The 27,379-nt window shown below is 38.0% G+C and overlaps 2 protein-coding genes and 1 long non-coding RNA gene across 5 annotated transcripts in view; 2 read left to right on the top strand and 1 right to left on the bottom strand.

The window, feature by feature from the left end:
- The first annotated feature begins 1,991 nt into the window (after window positions 1-1,991).
- dus2 (dihydrouridine synthase 2) lies at window positions 1,992-22,438 on the top strand. 3 transcript variants are annotated; one of them, XM_088006615.1, is made up of 16 exons: window positions 1,992-2,062; window positions 2,393-2,539; window positions 2,616-2,661; window positions 3,652-3,743; window positions 3,854-3,897; window positions 5,109-5,169; window positions 5,341-5,388; window positions 5,496-5,561; window positions 6,161-6,231; window positions 7,214-7,300; window positions 8,497-8,665; window positions 10,280-10,401; window positions 10,530-10,670; window positions 11,050-11,137; window positions 12,707-12,780; window positions 21,272-22,438. In XM_088006615.1, exons 1-16 carry the CDS (start codon window positions 2,057-2,059, stop codon window positions 21,555-21,557), a joined length of 1,548 nt encoding a protein of 515 aa, XP_087862741.1. In that variant the 5' UTR covers window positions 1,992-2,056; the 3' UTR covers window positions 21,558-22,438. The 3 variants fall into 3 exon arrangements, with proteins under 3 accessions (XP_087862741.1, XP_087862740.1, XP_087862739.1); XM_088006614.1 differs by having other exon boundaries at window positions 2,017-2,062; window positions 2,401-2,539; window positions 11,053-11,137; XM_088006613.1 differs by having other exon boundaries at window positions 2,017-2,062; window positions 2,401-2,539.
- On the bottom strand, window positions 6,139-25,337 carry LOC148159513 (uncharacterized). Its single transcript, XR_015763104.1, has 3 exons — window positions 25,187-25,337; window positions 8,486-8,630; window positions 6,139-6,259 (listed from the first exon to the last, which is right to left on the bottom strand). It is a non-coding gene; the product is annotated as an uncharacterized LOC148159513 (long non-coding RNA).
- LOC106911734 (nuclear factor of activated T-cells, cytoplasmic 3-like) overlaps window positions 24,650-27,379 on the top strand; it is a 34,586-nt gene continuing 31,856 nt past the window's right edge. Inside the window, exon 1 of the mRNA XM_088006612.1 lies at window positions 24,650-25,034. Coding sequence (XP_087862738.1) covers window positions 24,962-25,034 — 73 coding nt within the window. The 5' untranslated portion in view covers window positions 24,650-24,961. The remainder of the gene's footprint in view (window positions 25,035-27,379) is intronic.

Below are 27,379 nucleotides of genomic sequence, written 5' to 3'. Positions count from 1 at the left end.
ATGATTAATGACATTTTTGATGAGATAGATAGTAGTATAGGTAAATCTTTATTTGCAGATGACGGTGCTTTATGGGTGCGGGGACATAATCTGGTATGTTTGCAGAAAAAGCTGCAGAATGCCATTTTGAAAGTGGAAGGCTGGGCTAATAAATGGGGATTTAGGATGTCAATTGCAAAGACTCAATTTATTTGTTTTTATAGAAGACATAAGGAAGTCAAGTTGTACCTTTATAAACAAAAGCTTGAACAAGTGAAAACAGTGAAGTTTTTAGGTGTTATATTTGATGAGAACTTAACTTGGAAACATCAAATAGAATCAGTTCAAAATAAATGTAAAAAAGTGAATAATCTGTTGAGATGTCTCTCTGGACAGGAATGGGGAGATTCAAGAAGTGCACTGTTGGGAGTCTATCAGACTCTCATGAGATCTACTCTGGACTATGGGAGTGTAGCATATATGGCAGCTGCTGACAGTCATCTGAGAAAGCTTAATATGGAGCAAACACAAGGATTGAGGGTTTGTTGTGGAGCTTTTAGAACATCATCTTTAGCTGCTCTACAAGTAGAAACTGGTGAGCTTCCTTTAAGATTAAGAAGGTTGAAACTAATGTATATGTACTGGGTGAACCTACAAGGACATAAGTATGATCATCCAGCTAAGATGGTGCTGAAGGACTGTTGGGAACATCATAAATTAAATTGTAATAGTTTTGGATGGATTGGGGACATGAAGGCAAAACATCTTGGTTTAACTGTTCCAGTATAGTGTTTCGGTTCCTCATTCTGAAATTCCACCATGGTTATTTATTTCTTCAATTAAGGGAAATTTTTGAAAAGAATAAGACTCCAGAATGGGTTGTAGTTACTAGATATTTTGAAAGATATAAAGACAACATAGTTATATACACAGGTGGATCTAAAGATCCAAATAGTGGTAGAACTGGGGCAGCAGTGAATATCCCACACCATAAAGTTTTGATTAAGAGGAGAACAGCTGACCATTTAGCTGTATATACAGTTGAATTATCAGCCATTATTTTAGCCTTAGAATGGTTGTTCGATTATGATATTAGGGAAGAAAGTAAATTTACTATAGCATCAGATAGTCAAGCAGCATTATTAAGTATTAAATCTGGCAAATCTTGTAGATTAGATTTGATATTAAGAATACACCAATTATTAGTTCATTTACATAACAAGAAATGCTTGGTTCGATTTGTCTGGATTCCTGCACATGCAGGTATAGAAGGAAATGAGGAGGTAGATATTCTAGCTAAGCAGGCCTTGAAATCAGAAATTGTTCATATGAATATTCCTTTAAGTAAAAGTGAGGGTAAATCTATTATTCAAAGAGAAATTATTAAGATTTGGCAGGATCAATGGGATAATCATGATAATGGAAGACAATTATATGCAATTCAAAAGAGTGTGGGAGGTAGTAATTGTCTGAGTGGAAGGCGGAAAGAGGAAATAGTTATGACTCGACTTAGAATTGGGCATTCTGGACTTAACAGTTCTCTCTTTAAAATAGGAAAGCATGAGACTGGGGCTTGTAATTATTGCAATCAGGCGGAAACAGTGGAGCATGTATTGTTAGAATGTGATAAATACTCAGAGGAACGTCAGCTTTTAAAGTCATTATTAAGTAGAAAGAATATAGGACTGTCTATGATCAATCTACTAGGTAATAAATCAAATTATGTTAGATATCTTTTATTTAGGTTCTTAAATAACACTAGGTTAATGAATCGTATTTAGAATATGTATAAGTATGTGTGTGTATGCCAGTACATGCTCATGCATTCTTACATGTATTTAATGAATGTGTTAGATGTGAATTTGCACATCGTACATGTGTACGATGTGCAAATTCACATCTAACACATGTGAATTTGTGTTGAGGCGTGTTAAATTCCCTCTGAGATCTCTAATGACTACACTCCAGTCTGGTAGGTGGCGGTAAATGCACCTTAAGTTGGATGCCAGCAGCCAATAAAAATCAAAAGAAGAAGACGTTTTCCCCACATGAACACACAGTACAGCTGCAGTCTGAAATGCCGGTAGGTGAATTTTCTGGTGTTATAGGGGATATGGCAAACCTTTATGTCATGCTGCGAGCTAACATCTTTTGTGGTTAGCTTATCGTTGAGAAAGTACGTGTAATTTTTGCCAAGTGTTCTGTTCTATATGTTCCGCAAAATGTTACTCAGAAACAATACAGTAAACAGTTGAACGCATTTCGTACATGTCATAGACCCTTGAAGGTAGAGATACAGTCTTATTTTCTAAATTGGCATATTCCTCCAGCCTTTTCGGCCTGGTTTTGATTAATGTTTTTGTAGCTTTTTATCAAAAAATGTTATTTTACCGTGGGTTACTGATGTTGGGAGGTTTCCAGATCCGCTGAGCAGTTAGCATGGCAGCACGCAGGCCTCAGCTTCCGAAACATCACAGCCCTGGCCCCAATGGTTCGTGTGGGGACCCTGCCGATGAGGCTGCTGGCTCTGGACTACGGAGCTGATGTGGTTTACTGTGAGGTAGGCTGGCTACCCGACCCAGAACATTAAACTAGGAAATGCTTTTACGCTAAACGCGTTGTTTTGTCTCTCCCAGGAGCTGATAGACATTAAAATGGCCCAATGTCAGAGGATCGTGAATGGTAAGACCTTTTCCAAAGCTTCAGATGAACTGGCCCTCTCACTAACTTGTGATAATTTCTCTTCTCTTTTAATTAAAATTTGTGTGGGGAAAAAAATTACGAATCTCAGTGTGGTGGTAAACTAAATCTATAACAACTGTGCTTCACGAGGTGCACTGATATTAAATAATAAAAAAAAAGATTAAATTGCAGTTTCAGAACGTTTTCTCTAAGTAATGGTTCTTGCATGAATTTCTTCTGCTCACCAACCAGTTAAAATGGAAGTAATCGTTTGAATTATTCCCAGTAATTTCTCCCAGGATTCAGCAGCAAGCAAGGGAAATTTATGCCACTGCACATGTAAAAGCAGCAGTGAACTTCTTCTTGGCACAATTTACATACTTCTTGTACTACTGCCCTGGTCAAACACTTATGCAGTCCATATCAAAGTCCATACCATTGTTTTCTCCAGCTGACCTGCAACAAAACAGATTACAACTGTTTCAAGTTGTTTAGTCTTCTTTCCTAAGTTTGTATGTTTACAAAGGAAATGCTTTTACGCTAAACGCGTTGTTTTGTCTCTCCCAGGAGCTGATAGACATTAAAATGGCTATCAGATAGACAGGCCACATGGTACTGTGGCCTGTCTATCTCCAATGGATAGTAGTTGTGTTGTCATGGAGACCAGCAATAGGTATATAGATTTGATTTGTTAGGAAGAACAGCACCAGAGAGCTGCAGACATTTTTCACTGTCACAATTATAACTTACTTTGATTCAAAGCCTAATTTTTTCTTCTTCTGCTGCTTCTTACTGTTTATGTTCAGATCCAGTCATTTACATATTTATAACTGGTCTACATGTGAGTGAAATTATTCTGGATGCTTAACTTGAGTTTAAGTTTTTAATTTTTTTTAGGAAATGCTTAAAGATTTTTGTTTCCTGACATCAAAGAGGTGATTGCACATATCTTATGACAATTGCTTGTATTGTGTGTGTATGTTTTGCCAGATGTGCTGGAAACAGTGGATTTTGTGGCTCCAGATGAGCGCGTAATGTTCCGGACCTGTGAGAGGGAAAAGGACAGAGTCGTCTTCCAGATGGTGAGACCAAATATAATGGCACCAGCCATCAACCCAGTCAGTATTATGCACTGGCTGCCATTTCCTGCAGATCAACATGCAGGACTGAAACTCTGTTTGAACACTTTTAGGGAACTGCTGACCCTGACAGAGCTTTAACAGTGGCCCAGCTTGTGTGAGTATAACAGAACATATAGTGGAGAGTGGAGAAAGCTCTGCAACAAAGCATTTAGATAATAATTATATTAATATTAATAGTAATAAATTAATATTCATGATGCTTAATCATGGAGAGCCATGTGGAGAGACCTTTCTAGTGCTGAACCTCACCTGCATAGTTATTTATATATTATTGTTATTTCCATGACCTTCACTATTCCTGGAATTTATTTTAACAGTTCAGGACAGCAGACTACAAGGCAGTTGGTTAATTTAATATTTTTTTGACATTTAAAATTCTTCACTACTTCTGAGCAACACATTCAGGTGAGACAATGGCAGAACCAGCATCTACAAGCTTCACATTTCTACACGAGGAATACATGCAATTTGAGTGGTGAATTTGTTCAGTTTAAGGTTTTCATTGGCTTGATGTCTGTCATTTTTTTCTGTAAGTTTCTATAGAAAGTGACAACCAACCTACTTGTATAATTCAAATGTGTCAGTTGGTCAACTAAGTGAAATCTTTATTTTTAGTGTTGGTGACATTTACTGGACTTTGAGTTCCTTACATGGGCAGGAACTTTTTCTCCAGGCTTCTGTTAAAGTTTCTGGATCAACGAAGCCTCATATTTGACTCTAATTCTAGAGTCTAGAGATACCTTAGAACATCTGATTGTGTTGTCATGAACTTTAACATTTACCATAAGATGGTGTTTTTTGTCATTTGTCTGAGTCTGACTTTCTTTAGGGGAAATGTGTGTGCTCATCCACCTCTTGATTCTTGACGCATTGTCATATGTGTGTGGCGAAAAAAACATATTCTTCTTGTGAATAATCTTATAACCACTCCCAGATTTTTGGGCAGCAAACGTTGCTACTTAAACTCTGTTGATGTTATTCCACCAAAGCATTGTTTTAAGACACATTCGTATGTCTTAGAGCTTCCAGTTGAAAAACATGAGTTTTTATAGACCTGGTCTCACCGATGAGCAGCAGATGTTTCTTTCCTCATAGGTTCTATGAAGAAAGGAACAGTTCTTTAGTTTGAAGGAGTGTAGTTCACACACACTTTTTCCATTTCGCTGATGTAAGAGCTATGTAAATCCAATAAAAAAAAACAAAAAAACACCCAAATAATGTAGTTTGTTCTTTACTGGTAAACTGGTGCATCATGATATAAGTGATAACCTGCTGAAGTGTATTCAGACTGTGTCTGTTGTTCAGGGAGAAAGATGTGGCTGCCATTGATGTGAACATGGGATGTCCAAAGGAATACTCCACTAAGGTAAGGTGATTTGTTCTGTTTTTATTCTTTTTGTGATTGTACCACTTGTATAAAAACAGCTGCTAGAGCAGATATCCTTGAGGGTAATCACCTGTCTGTGATTGAGATGCATATTATCTTGCTGCTGCTGCTGCTTCGACCTTTGACCCTCCGCTTTGTGTTTTCCTTCAGGGTGGAATGGGAGCTGCTCTGCTATCAAATCCAGACAAGATTGAAGCTGTGAGTACATCCACTAGATTATTTTTTAATTGACAAGGAGCCACTTTGAAATTTGTGGGTTTCAAGAGTTTTCTTGAAGCATTCTGTGTTTTTCTTCTTTATTAAAGATCCTTAAAAAGCTTGTGATGGGAGTCTCAGTACCAGTTACGTGTAAAATCCGGATTCTGCCTTCGGTAAGACATCGCATGTCTGTTATCAGGTTACATTTTCTGAGCTGGTGAAGCTTGAGGCTGTTTCTTTTTTAAATATTTAATTTTGTTGTAGTCTACTAACTTCTGAAATATATTTTGACATGTAGATAATGAACGCATGACACTGGAAATACAGGACCTACCAACTACTGCATCAAAGAAGTCTGATCTGATTGCAGTTTTCATTCACTGATATTCTAATGGTAGTAATGATTAGATTCATTGTGCAGCTCTACTTTTCACCATTTTGTTTCCACATTATAATTATGTACCATTTTGAGTTAGTCCATCACTCAAATCCCAGTTATAGAAGTTGAAGTTTTTGACTCAAATGTGACAAATGCAAAAAAAAGCAGCTTTTAAAATTTTGAAAAATAAAATCTGTACTTTTAGAAGTGATTATAAATGGGGAAAAGCATGGAAGTACATTAAAACATGCCATCAAAGGGCTGATATGAGAAATGATACAAAGCAGAAATTAGATGTTGAAATAATTTTGACATGGTGAAAATGAAAGATAACAGGGCCTATGTGAAAACAGAATGACTGACAGGTCAGTGTTTCATGTTGGTGGTTAACAGCTGGAGGAGACGGTCAGTCTGGTGCAGCGGATTGAGAAGACCGGCGTCGCTGCTGTTGCTGTTCACGGCAGGTAAGAGGCAACTTTCTTTCTCCATTATCTAATGGAGAAAGAAGAGAAAGAATACTGAGGAGAAACCTCAGTATTCCCAAATTAGTGATAGATGAGAGTCCTCTCTTTGTTTTGATGTATTTTTTAAAGTTACTTGATGGAATGTAGTGTGGTGCACTAATTCCACACCGAGACCTCAGCATTTGTCCAGGTTTAACACTGTGCTGTATCTGTAGAGCCGACTGAACTGAACTGCTATATAAAGACATTTGGTACAAATATCTTAATCTATCATTTACCCCCTAGAGCTCTGCTTTTCACTCTGAGGGTACACTCAAGCTTTTTTTTTATTATAAACACAGACACATCAGAGTAGAACTATTTTTTTTTACTGTTTTTATACATTGTGTTCACAGCTGTCATGTTTTGTTTCTAAAGAATCCATACATCATAAACATGCAGAATGAAACTCATGCTTGCAGATTAAGTTTACTATTTTGAGGTTTTACATGAGATAAAAATGGCCTGAAATGCCAAAAAGGTAATCTACACAGATCTAGTCTGCCTGTTACTTTCATTTTATCTTTAAAAAGCAGTGGAAGTTTGAGATTGGTTGCTTTTACCTTATTCTCTACTATTTTGTGTATTTGTTTTATTCAAATGTAAACTGCTTTGAAGACCCTGTGCCATAGCACTTTAGTCTATTAGTGAAGTTGTTCTTACAGTGTTGCTGGAAACTTCATTAATGAGATATTTTCCCACTTTCTGAACCTTGGAAGTTGGTAAGGTTGTGCCACATTTTTCTCAGCTTTCCTAAAAAAATAACTATGTTTGTCAAAATAAAGGAAGTTCTTTTCCTCTTTTGAAAGCTTTTAAAGCCAAAAAATTGTACAGCATAACTTATCTGACATTTTAACCTGGACACATGACTTGCTTAAGTGAGTGTGAAGCTGCAGTGTTGGTTGCAGTTGATCCTCATGTCATTTTTCTGGCTGTTGCTCAGGTTTAAGGACGAGCGTCCCAGACATCCTGTCCACTGCGATTACATTCAGGCTGTTGCACAGGCTGTTTCAATCCCTGTCATCGCAAAGTGAGTATCAGTCATCAGCCACTGCTCTGACTTTCTGTTTCACTAAAACACCAAACCAGTATAAAGGCAGCTGCTGGGACCTTTCTGGACCACTTATTCTCTGGTTAAGATTTCTGTAAAGGCAATGCAGAATTGACTTTAGTAACCTTTTATTTATTTATTTATTTTAACCAAATGACTATTCTTCTTAACATGTTATTTTTTAAAAACTTCTAAAGTTTTATGTCTCAAAGGGAAAAAAGGGGTTTCTTTTTCCTGTTTTGCTAGTTTTGACTCATATTATATTTAGAAAAATAACCTTAGTAAATACACCCCCTAAACCCCCTAAAAATTATGATTTCTTTTAAGGTCAGAAAGCCATCACTGCATCCTGGCTCATTGTGAAAATGTTGAGCCAATGGAAATTGCCATTCTTATTTAAATCATTAATTAATCAAACACTTTTATTAGGCTCAGTTTCACAAGCCAAACCCAGATGTGATCATTGTGAGATCCTTAGAATCTAGAAATCACTCAAAAAGAATCCTTCTTACAACATGAGCAGTGTTTCCTCTGGGGACTTGGCCCTGGGGGGAGAAAGGCTCATTTTTTGGGTTGCACATTGATCGCTTTCTAAATATCAATAATCTGACAGAAAACTGCAATTGGTGCATCCCTACTGTCTCTTCACAACAGAAATAAGTTTCTGTTGCTGATATTTGCATGAGAGTAAGCTGCTGCCATTTAAACAAAACTTGGCACGTTTAACTCTTTCTTTTGGACCCAACAGCCTTTTTTACTGTGCGCGTCCGGTGCTCACACAGAGTGTGAGCTTTTACAAAGTTTTTTTGTGTGTGTGTGGTTTTGGAAACTGCTGGGACAACACCCAGCTTCCCTGGAGTCTGATAGGGACATTTTCCCCGCTCCTCCTGAACGTCATGCTAAGACCGCGGCATAGTAAAAACACTGATGTCCTGCTTTTCTGTGTGCTCTCTTACATTTCATAAACTAACAGTCAAACACGGTGTGGGTTGTGTGAACGGTTTGCTTCCTCAAGATCATAATGGATTGAATCAGGAATTCTGCTCTCTGTCGGAAACCCATCAGTACAATTATTGCTTCTACCCCTTTTTTTTGGTGTGTTTTGTCTTTTTTTTTTAATCCAAAGCAGTTTGCAAAGTTGCTTAATTAAATGTACTGTATCACCTGTCCTGCAGTGGAGGTTCTCTAGATTTGGTGAAGACCAACACTGATATCGAGAAGTTCAGGAAAGCAACAGGAACGTCGTCCGTCATGTTGGCTCGTGCTGCCATGTGGAATCCGTCTGTGTTCTGCAGCCAGGGGCCACTTCCTGTGGAAAAAGTCATGGAGGAATACATTAAATATGTAAGTTTGTTACTTGCATCTGAAAAAAGGGAAGAGAGGGGACATCTCTGGAGATGCAACTAGAACATATTTTTGTGTCGTTGTATGTCTTACTATGATTTATTTTCATGGGTATTATTGGTAAAATGAAAAATTGTTGACTTTTATCAAGGTTTTCTATTCATGCAGTTTGAAGACATTTCAGTTTGTCCCATTTAAAGCAGTTGACCACATTGTGCTTTACCCAACCGGGATCTTCTTAGAGAGTGACCAGGCTGATCAGGATGAAGAATTCAACCGAGACTCATTTTATTTTAGGCTGTAGATTTAAAGTCTTTTTTAAAAATCAAAATAAGATTCTATACATTTTTGTCTTAACCGAACCTTTTATTAAGACATATTCTTAACAGGGATGTAACTTTTTAAAAGTTACTATAATTTCTCTATTCACAGTTACGTATTTAATAGAGCATAATCACATAAATCATAGACAGATGTAGCAAACTCTAAAAAAGATAAACCCTCCACAAAAAAGTGAAGTAAATAAAAAAAACTAAAAGTACAGAAATCCCTAATGTATGCTGCATCTAAAAACATCACAAATTATTGGATGGAGTCTATATTCCAAAAGCATAGGTGTTCCACAAAAGTGGGAAACGCTGCTGCATATCCTATCACCAAAGCACAGTTGGCAGCTAAAGAAAGCTAAGCTGCTCTAGAATGGTCCCATTGCAGGAAGGATCATAGCTGATGGAGATGAGTTTGGGATGAGCCAGTGGGGCGACGCATCCACTCAAAATGACATGGACACATATCATTTTGAGTGGCATCAAGTAACTCACTCAGTCTTTGGCTACTGAGCAGTTTCAGGTTTTGCCACCGGGGCTCATAACTGCTTCAATGTGAACAACAATGTGGAGTGAAAACAGTGGATTGTTGATATCAATTAATCAATTATTGATTTTGACTGATTGAAATGTTTATATTGTGATAAGTTTTTTAACCATATTGTACCACACTTGTTCTTGAAAAGAGGTTAATAAAATATTTACTAAGCTTTTAGGGAGTGCTTTCACTTTTCAAGAGTTAAAGTTAATGGCAGTAATAATGTTATTAGTGGTGAGTATCAGCATTGGAAAATGTTTTTATAGGTTATCCATAAAGATAGCTCTGGGTAACCTAAGCCACTCTAAGCAAATCCACCAATTTACCTAAAAATAAAATTTTAAGCTCTTATCTTTCAGGCTATAGTCTGTCTGCTTCATTGACAGGAACAGAGAGCTGGTTCCACAGGAGAGAAACCTGACAACTAGTAGATCTGAAACCAGCAGTAAACTAGCAGTCTGAAAGTGAAGAGCACACAGACTGCAGCTCTTTAAATGGACACATTTCATTTTGTGAAATGAATCACTTTTGAACCCAGGACCATTTCACTGTGGCATGTGGATTAACCTCACGTTTTTTAACATCAGAAATTACAGAATGAACTTCTTTTAGTAAATCAACACTTTGACTTCACAGTGCTATTACTGAGTTCAGCTTGTCAATGTGGTTTTATTACAGCGATATATTCTACATTTCAATCAATGCTGACAATATGCCTCAGGTTTAAGCTTTTGGGTTTCCTGGTTCCAGGCAATCCGTTATGACAACCATGCTTTCAACACGAAGTACTGCCTGTGCCAGATGCTGAGAGACAAGGTGGAGTCTCCACTGGGGAAGCAGGTGCAGGCTGCACAGACCAATGCTGAGATAAGGTGCAAGAGTTGTTTTTTTTTTCTTCTAAAAACACTTTCTTGTATAAACCAGGAACAGAATGGAATATTATCAGTAAGGTGTCTTAGTGTTGTGTAAAGTAAAAAGATGTGATTCGACTGTACTGCAGTGAGGCATATGGACTGCAAACGTTTTACCAGGAGATCCAGCAGGACCTTCAGGCTAAGATGGCCGCCCTTCAGAGCAGTAATCAGCCTAACAAACCTGTAATCGATGGAGATGTGACCACCATGGCTGTCAAGTTTGAACGGTAAATCTGTCTAATATCACATTTTAACACGACAGCAAAACCCTCTTTTTAGACATGACAGGTGTACCTTTTTGATGTGTGTGTCCTGTACAAACATGGGTTTAAAAGTTTATCATGAGATTTTATAGTTTTTATTGGAATAATGATGAAAGTCAGGATACAAAGTAGTTAAAATCAATTTTTGTTAAAGGGTGTTTTCTACATTCTAATCACATTACCTGCCTTTATTTAACGTTTTGGTTTAGAGACTAAAACTGTTAATTGTCAAATTGTAAACTGATCAGTACATAAAAAGATAAAAATGTGTGCATAATATTGTAAATGGCGGCCAAAAATAATTTTTGATAAACATTATTGTGCGACTTGTTTGTGGTTGCAGCAGAGATTATCCACCCCAGATCACACCCAAGATGTTTCTGCTGGAGTGGAGCCGCAAAGAGAAGTTCCAACAGCCGCAGTATGAAACGGTATGTAAAAGCATCAGGTTCAGTCTGTGGTCAGCCGTTCAGCTTCTGGAAACAAACTCAGGGTTTTACTCTGAACAATGGGGACACTAAGGAACATTTTCATGGCTGAGAAAATGACTCCTGTAATATCTGAAACTATTATTTTGGTGTGATTGGCTCACTTTAAAAGTGGACTATGTAACTTTTATTTAAAAAAAAGAAGTATTTTTTACATATTTGAAACGGTCACTATGTTGTTACAGTATGTTATGAGACAGATAATCTGTGAAAATATCAATCTCCTCCCTGAGCTACTGTTGTGTCTGAAGAAATGTGGTGCTCACAAGTTGTCGCGACCAGAAACAACCAATAAGAGCCAGGAGGTGGGACTTGACTTAAAGTCAGTCAGTCTCATGTACTTGCTGCTAAATGTGTGAAACAACTTACTGTTTCAGGACAGCCGTTTTTCTGCCATCATCAGTGGCCATTCTAACTAGCCTGAGCATTCATGACGGGCTGTGCTAGCTGCAGCGTAGCAGAGAGCAAGAGGAAAGGGGGAGGAGGACATAAGCAGCGCCACGTGGAGGGGTGATTGACAGCACTAAGACTCGCCTCCTGGCTCCCAATAAAAAAATAAAAAATAAAAAAAAAACATCAACTGCTTCCATAAAACTGTACCAGGAAAAACATAGAGGATTCGGCCACAAGGTGGAGCCCTCGCTAACATAGTCTGTAGAAAAACCAGAAACTGGATACATTACTGCAGCAGTAAAACCTGTCCCTCTCATAACACCAATACTTTTTTTTAATAATTCTAAATGTCACAGAATATCTATAATTTACTGTCTGACACAAGAATATTCTGATTTATAATGCTTTATGGCCCCAGAGAGGTCAGACCAAATCCATTTTTCTTAACTGAATGTAAGTATCTGTCACAAGCTCTTCAGTCTTTGCACGCTTTGTGTTCTGTGTTCTCCCCATGTGGGTCTTTTGAACTAGGGTTACCATATTTTGATTTCTAAAAAGAGGAAACTTGGTCCTCCTTTAGGACAACTTCTTCTAGCCCACCTATAAGATGGCTCAGCGATGCTCTGCCAGAGGCAGAGCGATGCTGGAAAGGGAAATCAAATCCCAAAAGACTGGTGAATTCTTTTTCTAAAGAAAATCTGGGAACTCCATCTTCCAATCAAGCACAGAAAAGTGAGCTAAGAGACTATTTTTAATGGAATTGCACTTGGACAGGTCAAATTCAGGACAGATGAGTAAAAAAAACAAATCTGCTTATTATGATTGATTTGTAGGAGCAGTCAAAAGGATAAAACATGGCTCCTCTCGCAGTTTCATCCTCCTGATGAGCAGTGACCATCTGGCTGCAGACTGACCAGCTTGTGCAGGCCTCAGAAGAAAAAAACATCCAACATGCAATATTGCATGTAACAAATATGTTTCTAAAGATTTTGTCAGTGTATGGTCCTTCCTCTTTTTAATGTGTTATACAGATAGTGAGGCAGTGTGAAATGCCAGGCAATCACACATGTTTTCCAAGCTCGCTGCAAACAAAGCAATATTTTTTTTCTTCCTTTTCAGGCGCAGCGCTCTCAGGATCGAGCATTTCAGTCAACTGTGACTGTTGCCAACAAAAAATACAGATCATCCCTTTGGTTAGTACACACATGCATGTTGTTTTTGTCCTCTGTGTGTGCATGTGCGTGTGTGTGGCTTCACTCAGGCAGGTGTTCATGATCATGGCAGTAACCTGACGTACATCAGTCAGGTAAATGAAACATGTTCTGGTAAAAGCATAATCTGCTTCCTGAGTGGCAACTTTAGTTTAAGTAGAAGTACTGAAAACAAAAGGTAAAATTAAAAAAAAAAAACTGAACAAGCTTGCTTTCACTTTTCACCCCAAAACATGTACCATATTCTTTGTTTTCTTGATGTCCAACAAGTTTGTTTTGTGTCTTTGAATGATAAAAATCTATTGTCTGTGTTTATGTTGTATGCTGCAAACATTTAGATTTTACAGTTAAAAATTAATATGAAACATATTAGTTTTTATTTACAGGCTTTATCTGGTTCTGAAGATATGACCATGCTTCTGTCTGACATTCTCCATGGTGCCAGCTACAAACTGGATTCCAAAAAAGTTGGGACACTAAACAAATTATGAATAAAAACTGAATGCAATGATGTGGAGATGGTAAATGTCAATCTAAAAGAGCATCGTAATAGAGCATAGATGACAGATCAAAAGTTTAATCTGAGTAAATGTAACACTTTAAAGGAAAAATATGTTGATTCAAAATTTCACAGTGTCTGCAAATCCCAAAAAAGTTGGGACAAGTAGCAATAAGTGGCTGGAAAAAGGAAATTGAGCATATAATGAACAGCTGGAAAACCAATTAACATTAATTAGGTCAATTGACCTAATTACGGGTTAGGGTTATACCCAATCTTGTTAATACAACAAGATTGGGTATAAAAAGAGCTTCTCAGAGTGTCAGTGTCTCTCTGAAGCCAAGATGGTAAGAGGATCACCAATTCCACCATTGTTGCGCAGAAAGATAGTGCAACAATACCAGAATGGTGTTACCCAGCGTAAAATAACAAAGACTCTTAAGTTATCATCATCAACCGTGCATAACATCATCAAAAGATTCAGAGAATCTGGAACAATCGCTGTGCGTAAGGGTCAAGGCCATAAAACTCTACTGGAAGTTCATGATCTCCAGGCCCTTAAACATCACTGCACCTCAAACAGGAATGCCACTGTCAAGGAAGTAACAGAATGGGCTCAGGAATACTTCCAGAAAGCATTGTCAGTGAACACAATTCACCGTGCCATCCGCCGTTGCCAGCTGAAACTCTACAGTGCAAAGAGGAAGCCATTTCTCAGCAAGCTCCACAGGCTCAGCCTGGCACTGGGCCAGCGGTTATTTAAATTGGAGTGAGGCAAAATGGAAGACTGTTCCGTGGTCAGATGAGTCACGATTTGAAGTTCTTTATGGCAGTGTTTTTCAACCACTGTGTCGCGGCACACTAGTGTACTGTGAGTGATCGTCAGGAGTGCCGTGGAAATTATCCAATTTCACCTACCGTATTTCCCAGCTACTTTTTTCCTACACTTTGAACCATGTGACTTTTAGCCCCATGCAGGTTTTTCTGTGGATTTTTCTTCAACCACCAAGGGGCTCTTTAGCAGGAAGTGAATCATTGGAAGTCAAAATTGGAAATCAAAGAAGAACGCGCTAATTTTGATTTTGAACAAGCACATGCTAGCAGCAGGCACGACGGAGAAATGTTTTCAAACTCATTATGCAGCTTCTAAGTTGAGGAGATTTGATCGCCAGTACAGGAGGGAAATAGAGCTGCTGCAGAGCCGGTTTTGGTCACTCGGCGTGAACATAACCGGATTTGGAAACTGAGAACTGCGTCCTTAATATATCAAGCAATTATTAGGACGCAGCCCTCTCTGGGTCCTTATGAAAAACCGAGAGCGGCAGAGATGCCAGGGGCCTGTAGCCCGGTGCGGCTGATATATGTAAGTTTCCAGGCGAGGGGTTGGGGATCAAACATTTGAAGGTGCAGTGAATGGTGCGCTGATAGTCCAGGAAATACGGTAATTGGTCTTAAAAGATTTTTTAAAAACAAATATTTAATTATCTTCAAATAATGCCATCAAAGGGTGCGTTCACACTGCAGCCTGAAGTGACTCAATTCCGATTTTTTGGCAATTCCGATTTTTTTGCTGGAGCCGTTCACACTGCCAGTAAATGCGACCTGTATGTGTTCTGCAGTGTAAACGGGCAAACAACCTGAAAGTGTTCCGCATGCGCAGTAGAGGGCGCCATAGCGTTCTAAGTGTTCTGCCAACTGCCATAAAAAGAAGTGCCATAAAAAGAAGTAAAGTGTTTACTTTTGCGGAAGTAAACATGGAGGCTAACGGTGGAGCTTAGCTTACATATTTGAAGTTGTTGTCCGGCCGGAGCAGCATATTAACAACTTAATCCTCATATAATCCGTCATCGTTGTTGTTGTTTTTTTTCCCACTTGCGCTTATCAGGACGCAGAATAGTGAGATTTGTTGAGAATCGGTGACGTTCAGTTCGGATGAATGCGACCTGAACGTTAGGTCGCATTTGAATTGGATACGTATCGGATATGGGTCACATTCGAAAAAGAATCCGACCTGTGCTGTTCACACTACCATGAAAAGATCAGATACAGGTCGCATTACGTCAAAAAAATCGGAATTGAGTCACTTCAGGCTGCAGTGTGAACGCACCCATAGAGTGTCTCTGATGTAGTGGTGACTAGCGGCGCAATCATGTAATTTTATTATCACTAGATGGCAGTAGGTACAGAGCATTTTACGTTTAAACAAGAGAATTAGTGTTGTGGCACTGTTCAGGTGTATTTTTTTTGAAGTGGACATGTTGAGTGCAATTTGAAATAAGAAATGTAAAATATTATAAAAAATAAATTTTTGTGTTTATTTGATTCCTATTCAAGACACTTTGATAAGAATGACTATATATAGGCGGCTACAGAGTATCTTTGTTTACATTTTTGGTTGGTGGTGTGCCTCGTGATTTTTTCAATTAAAACAATGTACCTTGGCTCAGAAAAGGTTGAAAAACACTGCTTTATAGAACACTGGGACGGCATGTCATCTGGACCAGAGAGGACAAGGATAACCCAAGTTGTTATCAACGCTCCGTTCAGAAGCCTGCATCACTAATGGAAGCTTGCCCAGACATGGGCAGCTTGCATGTCTAGAAAGGCACCATTAATGCAGAGAACTATGTTCAGGTTCTAGAACAACATATACTCCCATCTAGACATCATCTCTTTCAGGGAAGACCCTGCATTTTTCAACAACATAATGCCAGATCACATTCTGCAGCAATCACATCATGGCTCTGTAGGAGAAGGATCTGGGTACTGAAATGGCCAGCCTGCAGTCCAGATCTTTCACCTATAGAGAACATTTGGCGCATCATAAAGAGGAATGTGTGACAAAGAAGACCCAAGATTATTAAACGGTTAGAGGCCTGTATTAGACAAAATGACTTGGAATTTCAAGTCATTTTGAGTTTTTTTTTTTTTTTTAACAATGTCCCAATTATGCTAATAATAGACCAAGTGTTCTTAAATCAAACACACTGATGCACTCATTGCAAATAAAGCCCAGTAGTTTTGAATTTGGATGTGCTAAAATAAATATCTGTCAGTCCAAGTGGGGTTAAATTTACAGCTAATTTCACATCTCAGTATTGGTAAAAGCATGTTGCGTGAATCAAGCTTGCCAGAATCACTAACCAAGACACAAAATAATGTGGCGCAATACCATCCAGAAACACTCAGAACCGCCCCACAGTGATACGTTCAGGGTCCTTACAACTGTAGAATTTTTTACTTTTACAGCAGTTTCTGAAGGATAGCAAAATTACTGGGTTTTGATTTGTTTTCTAGCAAAATTATACCACATGGAAATTATACCACTTGGAGATGGTATTTCAACGACCATCATGCCGCCATTTGAAGAATTATAACTGAAAAATCAGTAGACTTAATGCACCGACTGCAATAAACAATCCATTTATTGTCAATATAATTTCCAAACATAGATGTCTTCAAATACACCCATATCTGTCAAATTTTGGATTTGAGAAGAATATGGGAAATGTCTCTGTCCAGTGCTACCGTCAGAGGAGGGGGGCAGTAAAACTAACATAAGAGCTGGGGGGCGGAGGGGAGGAGAGGATATTTATGGAAAAATAGAACGGGAGCAGGGTGGGAAAGAGGTGTAAAAAATCAGTTTCCCTTATGAATCCACCATCCATCAATAGGCGTAAATCCCAGGAGGATGTGGGGGTCAGGACTCCCTCAATCTTGGAAAAGTCTAAAATTGTCCCCCCTCCAAGGAAATTACAAAAGAAACCATTGTATTTAAACAATATCAATATAAAAAAGGCAATAGAAACAAAGAACAAAGTAAATCTGCTATTCATCTAAGAAAAAAATTAGAATCATGTTTTAGGTCCTCCCCCCCATTGTTAGAACAATGGTTCAGTCCAAAGTGTAGGAGGAGCAACAGCTGCACTACTGAAGGACACAGTCTCCTTTAGAGCCGCTAAGTGAGGAGGTAGCTGTGGCTCTGCAGCACTAACAAAAATTGTCCAGTAAATCAATACTTAAAGAAAAAGACATCTAACACGTTTTATTTACTTTCACTGGTAGAAATACACTGCTCAAAAAAATAAAGGGAACACTCAAATAACACATCCTAGATCTGAATGAATGAAATATTCTCATTGAATACTTTGTTCTGTACAAAGTTGAATGTGCTGACAACAAAATCACACAAAAATCATCAATGGAAATCAAATGTATTAACCAATGGAGGCCTGGATTTGGAGCCACACACAAAATTAAAGTGAAATGTTCCCTTTATTTTTTTGAGCAGTATACATTGACAATAAAAATCAGACTGCAGTTCATAATTTCATCACTTTGGCTGAATCATGATAAACTGCCACCTTAGCAAAACTGCTACATTGCTTTAATAGACTTAACTCCTTTTTCTGTCGAAGGCACCCAATATTATATTTAGCTCTCTAACTCTTACTTTCATAAGCAGAGTTTGAAGCGTTAGCACTAGCTGACAGCTCAGTATGGGAGCTGAGAGCAGACGGGCTACTTGCAGCTGGCAGTAAAAGCAGTGGCACAACTACACATTATTCAGGTGGATGCCAACCCCCCCCCCCCCCCAGGCGATGTGACGTGAAGTGTAAAAATCGCTACATTTACCTCGTTATGTGCGAGAGGTGAAGGAGCGTGAGGCGCGCTGAAGTGTGAAGTGTATGGGAAAACATAATCGGCGCGTCGCCCCCTCCAGACGGGGTTTTGGCGCCCCCTCTGGTGCTGCGCCCATATGCGTTGCATACGCTGCATACCCACTTTTTGCGCCTCTGAGTAAAAGTATGCCTTTATTTCATATCTTTTTATCATCCAATAATGAGGTGGGATTTAAGCTCTTGCATCTGACCTGTGATGGAACTGGACCTGGTTCATCATTATGATGGGACAGAGAGAAACTTTCTTCCCCGAGTTCAGTACACAACCTGCTTTCTGATCCGGACCCCGCTCACTGTCCAAAAACTTCCTGAGCTAACACCGTAAACATTAATGTGGATACGTACGGATTTATACAGCATGACTAAACATAGCATACAGAGAAGCGGTATCACCAACGTAACCCAGAGTTGCTAACATGACATTAGCTAGTCAGTTGTCTCATAGTAAAAGGAAAGTACCGCTTACCTCTTTGTGCAACTTCAAATGCCGAACAGTTGGAAGTATTTCCATCCGAGATCCTGGTCTTGCAGGTTTTGCATGTTTCACTTCGTTTTTAGTTGGTTATTTCATGATTGATGTACCCAAAAGAAATTACTCACAGGAGTATATCTGCTTTGATCGTTTTTTTCCCACGTTATTTTTAAATCCTGTTAATTTGATTGGTTGTGCTACGCACACATACATATGGAGTGTAGAAAAACAGAGACGGTCTGCGCCTGGTAATACGGAACGAGTGAAATTAATTAATGCGGCCACTTTATAAATAATGTGTTTTAAACTTTTGACTTGAGTAAAATATCAAGTCTTTTCAAGTAAACGGCTTCAAGTCAAGTCCCAAGTGTAACTCTTCTTGTCTAGTGGGTCACCTAGTACAATACAGAATAAAAAACTCTTCACAATGTGGCTTTGACTGCAGGCAAGTGGTCCGACAGGCTCCACCAGCGCTCCTCAGAATTCTTTATTATTATTATTATTATTATTATTTTTGTTTTAGATTTGATCGTATAGTTTAAACAACAAATACAACAGCCAACAAACTTCCCAAAACAAAACACTCCCATTCAATGAATCAATCAAAAATAACTAACAGCAAAAACAGTAAAATAACAGACAACTGTTATACCAGTTGACAAGTAAAACATTCACAAAACATTTTATATATATAAATACATTTATACTTTGAACCCACCTAGTACAATACAGAATAAAAAAACTCTTCACAATGTGGCTTTGACTGCAGGCAAGTGGTCCGGCAGGCTGAAAAATAAAAGACACGGTTAGCGTCATGACTGAGTGGTCAGCCACGAACACCAACCGGCGCAGCTCCCACTCATAGGGTCACATTTTTCCAGCCCAACCACGAGAAAACTTTACAAATTATATTTGTAGATATTAAATATTCTTACAGTACCTTGTTAATTGTTGAACTAGAAAAATATGACCCTAAGTAAAAAAAAAAAGAAGTGAAGAACTGCCTCTCTCGCACCTACCTCCACCAGCGCTCCTCAGAATTCTGGTGGGGGAAGCCGCGAGAGTGCCTGATGGACCCGTTGCATGCAGTCACCAATCACACCACTAGGTGGCTCCAAACAAACGCACTGATCAAAAATCTCACAAACACATACAACCCTACAATCATTTTGATCAAAACTCACACACACAAGCTCCTCTCTCTGTTACACAAGTCAATGGTGTGAAAGTCAAAGTCAAGTCCGAGTCTTTCAGCATTTTTTCAAGTCAAGTCGCAAGTCTTGATTTCAATGACTCGAGTCTGACTCAAGTCCAAGTCATGTGACTCGAGTCCATACCTCTGCTGTTAAGTGTTGTAAGAAGAAGGGGGGATGCCACAATGGCCTTGTCCCAACTTTTTTGGGATTTGTTGACGCCATGAAATTTTGAAACAACATATTTTTCCCTTAAAATGATACATTCTCTCTAAACTTTTGATCTGTGATTTGTGTTATATTCCGAATAAAATATTAGATGTTGGCACCTCCACATCATTGCATTCAGTTTTTATTCACAATTTGTTTAGTGTCCCAACTTTTTTGGAATCAGGTTTGTAGTAGCACATGCAAAGATCTCATTTAAATAATGAGATAAAGTCAGCACCATTTTTGCATCTGTAATCAACGGCTCACACAATCTTTATAGGTTGCTTGCAACATGGCCACTATTTATTTTTTTCCACACCCGCACATTAGCACTCCTTATTTAGAATCTTCTAACATCAGACCCATCATGTGCAGTTTCAGAGCCTTTGCTTACAATAACTACATGAAGCCTGTGACCTGACATCCCCAAACTTTTACAATCTTTGTCATGTTTTCCCGAACTCTTTCTGAAGAGCCTTATTTAGGAAAGTTGGATCACCCACAGTCTCCTGTCTAGTAGGTCAAATAGTTATCTGTGGTGTTCAAACCTGGAGGTTTAGAATAGACCTGACATTCCTTTCTCTGCCTGATGAACTCTGTTATTTGGGCTCGTTTGTACCGTTGGTGGCTGTGCTACTAGTCTGATCATTTATGCCAGGCTCCTCTGATGGGGAGAAGCTGTCGTGTAGTAGAGGCTGGGGGAGGGTGTAAGCAGCGTTTTGATGTTACATGTCAGTTTCCCTTCCCCAAATTTAAGTGGTAATAAATCTGGGTCTATGCTGATTTATTTTAACCAGAAAATAGCAGATTACATTAATAAAAATCTTAAAGGTTCTTTTTTTTTTTTTTTTTTTTAGTTTGAGTTTATAGAATATTGTAGCATTTTCATGACGGTAGCATACACTCTGACTCCAGGTAGCTCAAAGTTTAGAGAAAAGTAAATGGATTGGCCATACATGCAGAATAAACAGACTAGAGAGTTGCGTTGATGTTGGCTCTTCTCAGATGTAAATGAGCCAGTTACATTTCACATGTTCCTGTATCTACATTTTTGCTTTAATTTAAATTTCATTTTGACAAGTGAAACAACTACAAAGGTCTAGTGAGCAATCTTAAAAGCAGTTTTGGGCCAACTCATCCATCTAGGCCCAGAAAATAAAAAGAGAAGAAGAAAAAAATGGCTTGATGATGGTGATCAAATGCATTGATTGACTAATGCTTACCAACTGTGATCACCTCTGTTTTTGTAATTATTTTGTTCATTCATTCTTTGATTATTTGACTCAATTTTGCAACAAAGTATGTTATCATAATTTAAGATATTAAACTAAAGCTTTCAAAAAACAAAACAAAACCAAGAAAAAGCCTTTTATATGTTGAATTGTCTTCAGTTTGCTTTTGTGTCTATTTCTAACAGGGAGAAGTCAAAAAAGTTTGCAGAGCAAGCTTCTGCTATTGTCTGCCTGCGAGTGTTGGGTGTACCAGAGGGTCGCATCGGGGAAGAAGATTCTGGCTTGGTCTGTAAGAGGAAGAGGGAAGGAAAGCCGAACAGCTGTAGTGAGGAAGGGAGGAGCAAGAAGTTGCATGTTGACATCCTGCAGGAAGCGGAAGCCCCAGGCCCCACTGTGGAAATGAACGGTGATGAGCAAAACCCAGCCACACCTCCAAAACAAGCAGAAGCTTCAAGAGAAGCTCTCAGTTAAAGCAGAAGGCAGACAGATTTCTGCAATGTTTGACTGAACCAGATTACTGCAGATCAGCCTTTTGCTGTTCTAATATTTTGAAGCCTGGAAACTTTCCTTGGAGGAAACACTAAAAAAAAGACTCAAGATTTTCTTAAATCTTTCACATTTCTAAAGGATTATTTTCCCAGTGGGATCAACTGATTCCATCAGCTGGGACAAAGCCAGGTGGCCTTGATGATGCTTTTTTATTTCATGTATTAGAAACTACACTTTTGTTTAAAGTTTAAGTGGAGAGGTTTATATTTGTGTTTATAGGTAAAGCAGATCAATTAGTTCAGTTACAATTTTTCCACAAAAATCATATAAATCTTAATGCCTGTGCCTTACTGCTTAAAATTTTCCTTCTTGCTGTAAAAAGTTTTGTTGTCATTGTAAACCTGTCAAGGTGATTTATACATATTTTAATTTACATTCAGTCTTTATTTCTTAATTGGATGGAATATGCTAATATATCTGTTGTCCGGATGTGTAATGACACAATGAAAACATATTTGAAAGACTTTCAAACGTTCTCCTGAATTAATGTCATTATGAAGAAATTATGTGAGATAATGCAGAACAGATGTAGCATTCTAGCTTTAACCAGATTTATTCTCCTTGTACATTTTGGGGATGAATAGAAATGGTGAGTGACCTATACTGATCGAGTCAGGGCCTCCTAATGATAATTTTCTAAGTGAGCGCAGAAAACGCATAAAGATTTTAAAAATCTGTTGATGTTTGGGATTTGATAAATGTTTGTATCATTTTATGCTGTAGACTGGATAATGTAATTGTTGTAGCAGATTTCCCCAAAAGGATACAAATATACACTCTTGGACAAGAGAGGGAAGGGGAAATGTTGCTACTTTATTTCATGATTCACTAAAACTGTAAAAAGATGGTAATGGAGAACTTTGACCCTTTTAAATGTTTTGCTATACAGGCAAAGACCCTATTTGAACTGTTTTTGGGAATTGCAGTGATCATCTATCTGTGTTGATTATGATTATTTGGTTTTGTCAACATGGATGTTAAATTGTCCCAAAGGAGCAAAAGAGCCATATGAAACACTTCAAATTTATTTTGAACATCAAACACACAGAGACACACACTGGACTTGACAATCAGAAAGTTACTGAGGGTCTAAATATTTCCAGTCTCTTTAATTGAGACAGTCCTATTAAAAAAAAATCTGATGTAGCAAGACCTTATCTTAGCGACTGACTCAGCTGAACACTTTGATCAAGTTTATTCTTTCATGTCTCTTTCTGACCTTTAACAGTAATTAGCTGGTAGCTTTCATTCTAACATTTCAGACATAATCAATTCTATTGCTCCCTTTAAAATGAATGAAGGCCGTCTTTGGTGGGAAGAAGTCCCTGTAGTGCAACACTGGTTAGAAGGGAATGTCAAAAGTTTAACATGGTGATGTAGGACTGGACTGCAGATTCACTGTGACATCTATATAGAGAGATTTCACTTCACAGATATAACTTACAACTGAAGAATGCAAGGAATACTTTTCTGAAATCAAACCCTCATGTGACCAAGGCAAATTAACTCCAATCCACCAGGACCTGAAACAATTTTGCTAATTTCTTTACTGAAAAAATTCTGAAAATTAGAGGGTCAAGCTCATTACCAATGTTGTGCCTAATCAATAGCAATCTGGACTGTTCAACTCCACATCATGACTCCACCTATCCTGCACACAGATTGTTCCAGTCTTCAAGTCCAGGAAAGAGGCTGAGGAGCATCCAGAACACCAGGCTGAGAAACAGTTTCTAATTCTCCCCTTCAGCCATCCATCACATTGCTGAATTCAAACTGCACTTAATTCAGCTTCATTTCATAAATTGTTTACACACACTTTTTTAAAATGCATATCTATACATCACATAAATGACTTTAATTTAATTGTGTATTCTATTTCTTAATCTGGGACCGGAGTCCGAATTTCGTACCACAAACAAAAAAAGGTGGTACGACAATGAAAGAAAATCGTTGAACCCTTAAACACATAATGCTTCCTAGTTTAAGTAAAGAGAAGCTAAAGAACTTAAATACGCCTTAACAGAAACGGTGAAGATATGTTTTGGTCAGAATCTTACCCTGTTATGGATCTTACTGACAATATATTTTTGCTTATTGTATTATTTTGTTAATCTTCTAGTCTAAGATCAAACTACCAACAATTCTCAAACTGATTAGCATATAGTTTCGAAAGAGAACAAATAACAAGAGGAATAAAAAAGTGAGGGAGTAAAAAGCTTACATTGTTAATTTGATCATACAGCTGCCATGAACTTGAATTTTAGCTTGCGTATTTCATTAAGTGAACTGACCAAAAGTTGAAATGAAAGGCGTATCTTCTAGCAACAACTTTGTGTACCTTGTTACGGGGCGGTCTAATGATGCCTTTATGATTACTGGGAAATGTGAAAAACATAAAAGTTGAAATCAGTAAAATAAAGAGCCTAAGGTAATTTTTTTCCCCACTGTATAGCCGTATCATTGTAAGGGAAAGCCCAAAATAACAAAAAGCATATTTTCACCTTCTCAGGAAAGTAGGTACAGTGTTTATTATCTGGTTGAATTTCTGCTTTCTCATTACATAACAAACATGAAGTAAGCAAGGCTGCCTACTGATAAGTTTTAAGTGTAGCTAATCTCTCACAGGAAGCAAATGTCTTGCGGCCACAAGAGGAAGTGTGCATGCAGCTGATTACTGCATTTTGTGTTTTCAACTTAATCCTTAATCAGAAGTGTTTCAGTATGAAATAGTTGCATCTTGTGCATATAAAACCTTAATATTCCACAAAAACTATTACAGACAGTTCGTAATTTAATCACAATGAAAATGCATTGTAAAGAAAAGCAAAAGTAAATTCTAAAAATGTAAAAGTCATCAAAGTCTGGTTGCTTACTTCAGCGCTGAAGTTGTCAATCAAAATTATGCATTCTTTATCAAAAGGATTATGAAAGTGAACTTATCCATATCTCTAGAGAGAACAAAGTCATTTATTTGAAGACTCTCTCTTAGCCACCTTTACGCATCCGTTTCAACAGACAAAGTTTACGAGGGGACTTGAATGCAGCACGAGGATCAAGCTGAAGCGGAGTAAAAACTCGCTGCAGCCGAGCAGAAACGCAGTGAACAAGTTAGCTCAACAATGAGATTTTAGTCAATTACAGCGTTGTCCGGATGTGTAATTACTCATTACTTGTCTCGGTGAACTACTTTCAGGTTAGATTTATCGTGTTATTACCGGAGTCGACACAGAGTTCTGCTTTCTTTCGGATAAAACGGGGAGCAAGAAAGGTCCGTTTTAAAGACAGTGCGATTTATATACATAGACGTTTAATCGTCTCATGGTTCAATGTCCACAATAAAGTCTGCTCAAGAGCTCGACTTCAGACTGCTGTTTGAGGAACACGGTAAACACTCAACAGGTACGTGTCATTTTGTCGAGTAGTTAGTTAGCGAAAACTCTTGTCAAGTTCAAGAGATTGTAAGAGTTAAACCAGAAGTAGATAATTTAGGCCTTCAAAATAAAAGTAAAATAAAAATAAAAACAGTTACAAATTAATGTTCTGAATTTTACCAATTTGACGACTTTTTGAAAGGTGTCCTGGTGTCTTGTTATGGACCCAATTGCAGCAGGCCTGAGAGGATACCCTGAATGAAGTGAAGATTTAACAATAAAAATGAAGAACAAAAGCCATAGCTCTAGATAAACAAACCAGCAAAGAGAACACTGGCAGAATGCAGGGAAGTGATGGGAGTGGAGGAGAGAATTCCATGAGGAGTGACTGAGGATGAGGTGCTTAAATATGGAGGCGGTTGCAAAGATCTAGGCTAATGAGTTGCAGGTGTGAGAGGAGAGCAGGAAGCAGGCTGAGGAGACAGAGAGAACATTGGGGACGAGGAAATAATTCTAACACTAAAGAATGACTGGACTAAAGAAACATAATAAAACTGTAACTAAGAATAACTAGAAAAAAGAAATAAACATAACTAGAAACATTAAGAAGGACTGAGCTAAAGTAAAACAGAAACAGGACTCATCTAAACAAAAGGCAAAGGGACACAGAATAATCAAACTAGAATAAATCAGAACTCAAAAACACTTAACCTGGAATCCTAACAGAATGCTTGGATATCACAGTGAAAGTGTTTATTTGAATTGTTTTGCGAAAAAAGTAGTGTAGTTAAAGCTGGGGTATGTAACTTTTTATTATTATTATTTATTTACATATTTGTTAAACATGTATGAGACAGATAATTTGTGAGAAAAAAATTGAGCTCCTCTGCATTCTGCCAGTTCTCCCAGTGCTAACTACAGAAAGACTCAGCTTGGTCAGAAACCACCAATTAAAATCATTTTTGTGTTGTCACTCATGCTTGTGTTGGTGCTACTCACAACCTCCCGCTTGTTCTCTGCTATGCTCTGAATGCTCAGGCTAGTTAGCATAGCCACTGAGCCACTCAAAGGCTTTCTTGGGACATTAGCACATTAAGCAGCTTGTACATGAGGTAGGTTGTGTTAGGAGAGGAAAAATTCTTGAACTTTAAAAACCTTTTGACTCGTTAAATCCAATCTATGACCGGGTTAAGAAAAATGCTGTGCGCAAGGACTGAGATCACACAGAGATAACAGCGTCACAATAATCAGCATTTATTCAAGACAGATGCATACTATCACCAGAAAAGCACATCACATAACATCAGAAACCTCAGAGCACAAACAACACATGAATTTACCTGAGAGAGAAAAAGACAAAAGATGGAAACGACAAACAAAAAGCAAAGACGTCTTTGGAGAAGTTGCAAGAGCAAAATCTGATTTGTTACTTCTGTGTAGAAAGTTTTATCTTCTTTTCTTTCATTTATTCAAATAAGGCGTATCTTTGCTCCTCCAACCAGGAGCTATCTCTGACCCTTTATCTGAAGACAGGAACCCCTGCCGTGTTTACGGCTTTTCACAGATGAGTGTGAAAAGCTACAACTTCTCCTGTATTGTTTTCCCACACAGACAAAAGGCAGTTCAAACGATCCTAGCAAACCATAACTACAGGTAACATAAAGGTTAATTGGCCAGAATAAGTTACTGATTTTAAAACCACAATTTAGGCCATTTGAATCAAGACATGTTAGATTTTAAAACTAGCTTATCTTAAATTTATTTTCTTAACAGTTGACAGAGCAAAACCGTAAGGCACAGTCGAGTCCCATGAACTTGACCAACCAGAATAGTTTCTGACAATTAAAACTCAACAGACACGAAATGGAAGAGCTACTATAGCCAAAACTCCCGTTTGTTGCGCATCTGTGCGCAGTGCAGTGGATTTACTCATTGTGCAGGGCCGGTCCAAGGTTGCATGAGGCCCTGCGCAGACTTTGATTTAGGGGCCCCTCTAGCTGTTACAATCATCAGCACCTCTAACAGCTTCTGTGTTTGATTTAGTGAAATATGGGAGAAGGGAGTAGTGTAACTGGCCAGCCTAAAAAGCAATAAGTTATAATCGTAGTTTACTAATTTATATTTGTAAATTCAAAGATTAAAGTCACAGCATCAGATTGTTGCTATGGTAACAAAACATTCTAACTATGAATATTGTTCTTTGAAGTTTTACAAAGTAAACTTGCCAGTTCCTTAAAATCTTGCATTTAAATATTAAACAATTTAAAATCTTTTAATTTATGTATGCTGAAATTGAATAAAGTTTAACAGCATTGATAATCTCAGTAAATAAGTGTTACATTTATGTATCTGTGGTCTGTTTTAAAATATTAG

This window comes from Poecilia mexicana, unplaced genomic scaffold (assembly GCF_051168715.1).
Source record: "Poecilia mexicana isolate PSO_F unplaced genomic scaffold, ASM5116871v1 scaffold_6, whole genome shotgun sequence".
NCBI lineage: Eukaryota > Metazoa > Chordata > Actinopteri > Cyprinodontiformes > Poeciliidae > Poecilia > Poecilia mexicana.
Note: the sequence above shows the minus strand (reverse complement) of the source record. Positions and strands in the feature narration are given on the sequence as shown.